The 8,644-nt window shown below is 41.4% G+C and overlaps 1 protein-coding gene across 1 annotated transcript; it reads right to left on the bottom strand.

The window, feature by feature from the left end:
• Positions 1–1,481: 1,481 nt before the first annotated feature.
• drd1b (dopamine receptor D1b) lies at positions 1,482–8,415 on the bottom strand. The gene has a single exon (XM_030154029.1). The coding sequence runs from the start codon at positions 6,791–6,793 to the stop codon at positions 5,402–5,404; it is 1,392 nt and encodes a 463-aa protein (XP_030009889.1). The 5' UTR covers positions 6,794–8,415; the 3' UTR covers positions 1,482–5,401.
• Between the last annotated feature and the right edge of the window lie 229 nt (positions 8,416–8,644).

Genomic DNA, 8,644 nt, shown 5'->3' on the forward strand with positions numbered 1-8,644 from the left:
CACCATAGGTTTCTGTTACAGTTACGAGCAGCATCAGAGAGAGTTACAAACAGTTCTCCATCCAGTGTGGCTCAGTGACACGAGTGAATGTACTGTTATAGTGGACATGTTAAAGTGACAAAGCTTAGCATATAGGAGCTATGACATAAGCTGTCATGATAAACCTTCAAAGGGCAGGGGAGGGGGTCAAAGTGGGCAGACGGGTCAACACTGTCATTAAGGAGACAGCTGTCAACTGTACTGTTGGTTTCTTCAGTTATTATAACACAAATCATGATCATGTCAAATGTTACGGTTGTTTGTACCTTTCTGAACAGTAAATATAGTGTCATCAGACCAGGTGCTGGTAAAAAAAAAAACAAAAAAAAAAAAACTTGTTTTCTCCATGATGATTTATGATGGTTTTTGAAAAGCACTAACCTCTGGAACCACAGCATTCTACATCCATCAGTATAAATGTGAATGAATTGTTGGTCTGAATTACTCATTTCTGTCTAATTTTCTCTGTTCTCTGTACTTACAACAGGATCCTTTAAGATGCACATACTCTTATTTCTCTTACTAAACTCTCACCATAATCCTGTCTTTGTATTATTTTCTGTTTAAATTCAATTTTGAGGCATATCTGCCAGGTAGGAAATCTTACTTCGTGTATATAAACTACATGCATGAATGTGTGAAATGAGATTACACAACACATTCATCAGTTTTTTTTTTTACTTCCTGTAAAATACAGCACTTTAAAGTATAACTCAGCATTCACATAGTTTCACTCTGAGGTGATAAGCTTTGTGAAGTCATAATGCATATAAATATTGATTTAGATGTTTTTTTTAATCTTACCAAAGTTGATTTAACAAGATGTTTTTACAACCATTCCACCTGGTCTGAAAATGGGAAGGCAAGAACTTCAATTCATTTCAGATGCAGTAGCTATGATATATATTGCATGTCTGAGAATGTTAAGGCTGACTAGAAGTGTGGAAACAAATTCTCGTAACACAAAACATCAAAAAAGACAAACTGAAAGCTGTTCAAGTCTCTGTCTAATCTGTTTTTTTCCATCAGTCCTATGCCGAATTACTTCCAGGATTAGATGTAACACAGTATGTGATAAAAATATGCGTTTTTTTTCTTCCATGAATGCATTCAGTTTCAGCTCTTGAAATGTTAAAACACTTGCATGTGACTGCATATGCATTTCCCTTTTAAGTGAACAAACGAGGCAAGGGAGAGAGGAGAGGAGAGGGAGGTGTCACCTGTCAAGTGGCTGTCAGGTTATGTAAATGCGGGGCGAAAGCAGGAACACAGTGAGGACACCCTGCTCAGGGAGCTGGAAAAAAATATGCGTCACTGTTCAAAATCAATTTCCATCGATCCTCTGCAGTGACATGATCTTCCAATACCCACTCAGTGTTAAAGGTACAACACCACTCACAGCGGGCACCCCACTCAAATGAACACCACTCACTGAGCACGGATGAAAAAAAAATACATACATGTTTATTTTACAAGAAGGGCACATTTTTGTACAAACTGTAAACTAAATACTGTTATAATTTCGAGGGTTATAATCTTTGACATCACTTTCATGAATGACCACCAGTAACATGTAAATTAATAAATACAGTATATAAATAGTCAGTGACTGCTGAACTTTACTGTAAATTATAATTCCACACTGGAGAAAACATACATCATGTAAAGTTTGCTACACACATTAAGGATTTTTGAAGATAAAAAGCACTTGTGTTCATCACAACTACATTTTAAACATCATTGTACAATACTCTATCCCTGTACTCCCCTTCCCTAAATACTGCCATTTAGTTTTAGTTTTTTGTTTTGTTTTTTTCTTTTTTTTGTCTTTTACATGAAGCTTTGTCACTGAATTGATGTCGAGGTAGGGAATGCGAGACATTTAAAGTTAGTTGAAAACTGTCGTTATAAGACATCCACATTCCCAGGGCCTGGGTTTGCTCTTTGGCCCTATGTCTCCCGCGTCCCTTGGCCCGCCGTCGGTTAAAGGGGAAAGAGGGATTCCGCGCTGTCAGATTTAGTTATGTTGGCATACATCATGTAACAACGTTGATTGAGTGACTGTGTACTGTCACTATACCTCCCCCGAGCAACTTGCAGGGCGGCCTGGAGGAGACGCTTAGAATCAAACAAAACATTTTGCTTGTGGGACTGTTGCCTGACATCACACTTTTCCAAAATCAAAGCCAGCTGGAAAGATGACTCACCGATTTGACAAGGTGAGGGCTCGGGGGGATTTTACATTGAGCCAAGACACATTGAAGATATACTCTACTCTCAGCTGGAGTTATGTCTCTATGAATGTATACAGCTTATATGGAAAACATCTGGTAAACCTGTTGATGCCAATGATGTCACAATAAATGGCACATTAATGTCTATATATGTTTTACAAATGCAAAATCTCATGAGGAAAACCCATATTTAGCTTATAAAAAACGCTGGGCAAATCACAGCTACAGCCACATTCAGCCAAAATAACCATTTTGGCAATAATAATAATAATAATAATAATAATAATAATAATAATAATAACCAGGTAGAGAAGGTTTCAGCTCTGTGACTCACACTACAGCAGGGAAACAGTAGGTCCTGTCTGTTTAATAATATATTCAATCTGTGTTAACACTGGGAACGCTCATCAAGTCGACAGAAGCAGCCAAGAGAAAAGAGAAAGAGATAGAGTAAAGAGAGAGGGGAAGGAAATGGTGGTGGTGGGGGGAGGAGGGGTGGTCACAGCTTCCCCGGAGGCAGTTCCCTCCCATGTCCAATCCTGACAGATTATGTGCGGTTCACATTTTATAGTATGTTTGAGCTGGCTTGTGTTTGGAAATAATCCAAGAGTAAATTAGGAGGAACTGGTGAAGGGTGAAAATGGAAGGATGTTGAGCTGATATGGTTGAAAAGGCTAAGGGTTAGAAAGTATGGGGCGGGAGGGAGTTGCAATATAAACTGCAGCACTTGAAACATAATTTACATCAAACTATGAATAATTATATAAATTAAAAAATAGTGGTTTATGTTGTAGTTTGCAGAAATGTGTTTTTAACATATGCAGAGTTGCTGGCCTGTGTTGAGCTGAGGACAGACCGAGGCAGAGAGGACAATGGGTTGTTTTTGTGTCACAAGCCAAGCCATATATTGAGCTAAAAGCTTTCCCCCCCTTTGTTGCCATCTAGATAGCATTGGATTTTCCAGAGCAGGAAAATCAAATGCCTTGTTCAAGACCAATTGCTTTTTATTGGATCAACTATTCCTTTCTCTGAAGTGCAACATTTTCACGCCTTCGCGGACACACAGCGTGGTGGATGCTCAGCATACAACGTCAGAAAGCATTATTCCCCAAGCAACACTGAGACGAACAGAGAAATTGAGTGTGTTCGTGAAAAGACACCTAATTATGTTTAGCCAGATAATTGCGCATGTGCTGCTCTTATACTGTGACACCATTTAATCTAATTTAAAGGACAGTAAATGATGAATTGTCTTCCATTAGTGAAGTATTTCCAATATTACTAGGGTGGACTTGACATATAACAGATTTATTGATGTTTTTTCCTCTTCCTGCTGTTCCACTTCCTAGTATAAGTGGTCTTTATATCTCATTGTTTGAGCAAACTTTTCGAATTTTGGTAACAGTTTTATCTTTCTGAGGCATTTTTGGGTTTTGAAAGAGTGCAAAAACACATCCCTAATACAAAAAGCAAAACACATGACTCATATCTAGAAGGTAATCCTCAACATGGTGTTTGGTCTTGAACTCCACCCATGCAAACATTGAAATTGTCACTATGCACACTGCACATTGCCACTACAGCACAGCATGGCTCCCAGCATGAGCAATTTAGAAAATCAGATATCTGCAAGTTCGCAAAAGGTCACAAAGTGTCACTTGCATACCAGTTGAGTGAACTCTGTCGCTGCTCTGCCTCCTCTGTCCAAGTGCAGTATTTCTAGTTAACAGACAACACCTTTTAAATACTGACTCGTGCCAAAAAAAACAGACTCATTAGTGCCACTTCTAATAGGCAGAGTAAATGCTGTAAATGGAGGGCTGCCAAAGACGATGGTGAGGAGAAGTGTGGAAGGAATAGCAGGAAATAGTACAGGCATGAGGATCCCTGCTGAATGAGGGAAAAGCGAGGAGGAAGAGGTTGACGATGTTGAAGAAATGAGGGCAGCATCAGGGAAAGAGGGACTTTGCTGACTGAGGACAGGAGAGGTGAAATGGAGAGGAGAGGAGACAAAGAGCCCACGAGAGGAGGAAAAAAAAAAAAGCAGACAGCAGAGATGGAACTAATGAAAACAGGGCTAAAAGAAGAAAGGGGAGGATCCTTCAGGTGAGCCAGACTGATCCGTCCCAGGTGGCCAGTCTGAAGACAGATCAGTAAGGGAGGGATACAAAGGAAAGGAAACAGACTGTAGGATGCAGCTGAGGAAAGGCAAGTTCCTCAGTCTCTCAGCTATCTGTCATGTAAATCAGCAGGACCCCTGGACATAAAATCTGAATGTACTGCAAGAAAATGTGAAGAGGACTGGTCTAAAATTAAAAAATTCATATAAAAATACTTAGCTTACGGCATTAAATTTAAATTATACTTCTCTTCCTCATCATGTAGTTTAGCACTCCCTTCAGTGCAAAAACTGACATTTAATTCAATGAACACCATTATCTGCCCCCCTGCCTGTTCTAGTTTGAATCAGAAGGTTATTACTTTGGTTTCTGAAGTACTTATAACTAAAATAAATTATCACCTCGTTACAGATGTTTTCATGTTAATTCAAATAAATCATCATCAATGACTGCAATAAACAACTAATTAAACTGTACCAAAACAAGGTCAGCCACATCGTTCTGTCTTCCAAGAGTATGAAACACATACAAAGCACCTACCTACAAGACATTTTGCTAATAGTTACTACATCTTCCTTTCAGTGTATACTGTTGAAGTCCTTCCCGGATGGTGGTGTTACTGTACAGTATGCATATGCACATGTATGCGTATTTGTAACCGGAAATATGCAAACATGTGCACATTTGTTCTGCTTTTATATTCACATTATTCTTATCAACATTTATCATCAAATATGACAATTTCATCAATAAATGCTGAAAGTATTTTGCAGATAGTTATATCCAGGATAAAGTGCCTTTACTTTAAAACATTCTGTAGAATTTTCCATGTAGATTTTTGATGACAGTCTTAAGGTTTGAATATATCCAACTCTGTGTTTCCCTGTCAGGCATGTTCTGCAAGATGTCTGTATCTTTCATTTCTCTTGCTGTCTGGCTGCTTCTCTTTCCTCAGTGTTTGTGCCAACATACATGCCTCACTGTATTCTGATCCATCACTGCTTTTCCTCAACATGACACGGCTTTATGCTGTCCATTCTGTGTTATGGGATTGATCTTTTCCAGTGTTACCTCAGTGTCACTGTCTAAATTCCCAGAGATGGCAGGGGAAAGTTTCTCCAGAGCATTGTTTACCATCCCCACTTCAATCTCCCCTCCACATCCATCCTTCTTCTGTAGCTCCTCTTCCTGACACAGGATGCTGTGGGGAATCACATAGCTGGCTGAATGGTTGCCCTCCTTTGGGATGTGACTCTTGGGCTGATACTGGCAGTTTGGGTTCGAGGTAGGGGCTCCCATGTTGTTGTTAATACTGACAATCTCAATGGCGTTGCTCCCGGGGCAGAGCCGGTGGCAGCCCAAGAGAATGGAAAAGGCCTTGCGGAAGTCAGCATTGAAGGCATAGATGATGGGGTTGAGGGAGGAGTTTGCCCAGCCGAACCACACAAACACATCGAAGGTGGTGGAGCTGATACATGGGAACTCAGTGGCACCGTCTGGTAAGTTGGCCTCGCAGAACGGGACCATACAGTTAAGGATGAAGAAGGGCAACCAGCAGCACACAAACACTCCCATGATGACTGAGAGTGTCTTTAAGACTTTGGTTTCTCGTTTAAAAGACATTTTGAATGAGCTCTCGCTTTCCATGTTCGAAGTATTCCCCATACTGCTGTGGCGGTTTTTGGCACTCTCAGCTGCACGTTCCAGTGCAGATATTCTCCGTATTTGTTTCTGGGCGATGCGGTAGATCCTGGTGTAGGTGACGATCATAATAGCCACAGGGATGTAGAAGCTGATTAGGGAGGAGGAAATGGCGTAAGTCCTGTTAAGGCTGGAGTCACAGTTGTCTGGGGGTAGATCGCCGGGGTACGTTCCATTTAGCTCCACGTAGCTGGTGGTCTGCGCTTTGTGCCAGTTCAGCTGAACAGGAATAAATGAGATTAGGACAGACAGTGTCCATGCCACGCTGATCATTAGGCATGCCACTTTTGGTGTCATCTTGCGTTCATAGCGGAATGGGCTTGAAATTGCCCAGTAGCGGTCAACACTAATCACACACAGGTTCAAGATGGAGGCAGTGGAGCACATGATGTCAAATGCTACCCAGACGTTGCAAAAAGCACCAAACGGCCAAAACCCTACGATTTCCGTCGCCGCCTTCCATGGCATGACCAGGATAGCCACCAGAAGGTCAGAGATAGCCAGAGAGATGACAAAAAAGTTGGTGACCTTCGACCTTAGGTGTCTGAACTTGGTGACAGCGGCGCACACGAGCGTGTTGCCTAGCAGCGTGGTGAAGATGAGGAGGGAGAGGAAGCATCCTGTCAGAACACGTTTGGATGAGTCTCTCTCGGGTAGCAGCTGCTTGCCATCTCGGACCGTTGAGAAATTTTGATCCATTGTTTCTATTACACCGCTAATAAACTGAGAGAGGGGGTGGGTGAGGGGGGTGTCAAAGAGTCACCCCATCATATCCCCAGCCTGCTGCGACTGTGCCTCTCTGAGGAAAGAAGGGTCTAGAGGGACGGCGTAGCTGGGGGAGAGGGCTGCTGTCTGGGCACCAGCTCTCCCACAGGCTGGGTCATCCATAGGCTCTTTGTCACAGCCACCATCTTCACACAAGAGGCTATAAATATTTCAGAAAAATTTGCCAAAAAAATGTACCTGGTTCATAAATTCTTCCAGCAGCAGTGGTGGCAGCAGCAGACATTCTAGTTTGAAGAGCAGGCAGAGTATTCCAGCTTTGTGGTGGGATTTTTTTTTTTTCCAATCAGCACTATAGCCCTAATGGCAAAAAAAAAAAAAAAAAAGTAGCAATAAAAATAAATATGTTTCTGGAAAAGTCCTTGATCCTTCACTCTCGTCACTGCGTGCCTTGCCCGTCAAGCCCTCAGTGAAAGTTTAATACAATATTGTTGTCCAGCTGTTGAGTAAACCGAGGCTCAGCCAATCAGTAGCTTTATATACCACCTCATCAATACATCTATTGATGGTTTTTGCGCTGCATTTATCTGATTTGTTTAATGATCCTCGAGGCGTGTCCGTGTGATCGTGTTGGTGCAAGTATTGATGCTGATGATCCACCCCCACTGTTAGGTGTTGTAATATTATTAATTATTATTCTTCAACTTCACTGTGGCTCCTGTTTGTAAATGACACAGTCCAGAGAGCCAAACATCTGCATTTTAAGTCTTGATAATATAATCTGAAAGCAGAGAAATATATCTACATGTGAAATAAATAAAATCTAAGTCACCACATGGGGTAAAAAAAAAAAAAAAAAGAAAAAACAAAGAAAAAAACATCAGCTCCTGTTATGCTGACATTTCACTATAATCCAGATGTGAGGTTGTTGTTTTTCCCTTTTGGATTAGTTTGCGTGCCCATATGTGTGAACACAGCAAAACCACCACTCAGCTTTGCAAAACATTCAAGAGTCATCACCTAAATTAAAGCTGGCAGTGCAATTCCGAGGTCGAGATCCACGTCTTTAGAGGAAAAAAAAAAAAAAAAGAAAAAAAAGGAAGAAGATGGGAAAAAATGTGGCACTCTTTTTAATTTATTTAATGTTCGTCGTGCGCTCCGCTGTGCGCTCTGTGGGCATCACTCTTTTGGATTAATGTGAATCCAAAATTGGGCTCCCTAATTGCACAGACTAATAAAAGTATTAAAACCAATCCCACAAAATTCACAGTTCTTCGGCTTACATCCAACTTGTATCTTGGTGCCAAGTGAAGGAGAAGGAGCTCACCCTCATGCGTTCATCTCCATGGAAAAGTCAGTCACGCTTTTTCGTTCCGACGCTTCTTAAGTGTTTGAATCAGTCCGTATGCTTTTCCTTTCAGGGTCATCCTTTTGCCGTGCAACATTCAGGTGTCCTGCTTCGTGCCTGCTCACTGTCTCACCGGCCGGCGGAGAGGGATTGGAAATGAGATTCCGCTTTCTCCAAGACTGTTATCGTGCGCACTCCTCTCTCTCCGCTCAGCTGCTGCCCGCCGCTGTGCGCCACGGCGTCTGACTGCTACAACTGCTCCATCCATCCATCCATCCATCCAGGGAGGCTGTGAGTGGTTCAGGCATTGAGTACACACTCTAGTGCACACCTTTAGTTTGAAAAATAGTGTAAGGCACATTTTGGTTTAAAGTGTCAAAATGATGGAAATTTGGAGATATCTGTTAAGGTAAGAATATCTAGTCCATTCATTTTTATTAATGTATTAATATATTTATTAATCACTTATTAGATTTCAG

Source organism: Sphaeramia orbicularis, chromosome 14 (genome assembly GCF_902148855.1).
Source record: "Sphaeramia orbicularis chromosome 14, fSphaOr1.1, whole genome shotgun sequence".
In the NCBI taxonomy this organism is placed as follows: Eukaryota; Metazoa; Chordata; class Actinopteri; order Kurtiformes; family Apogonidae; genus Sphaeramia; species Sphaeramia orbicularis.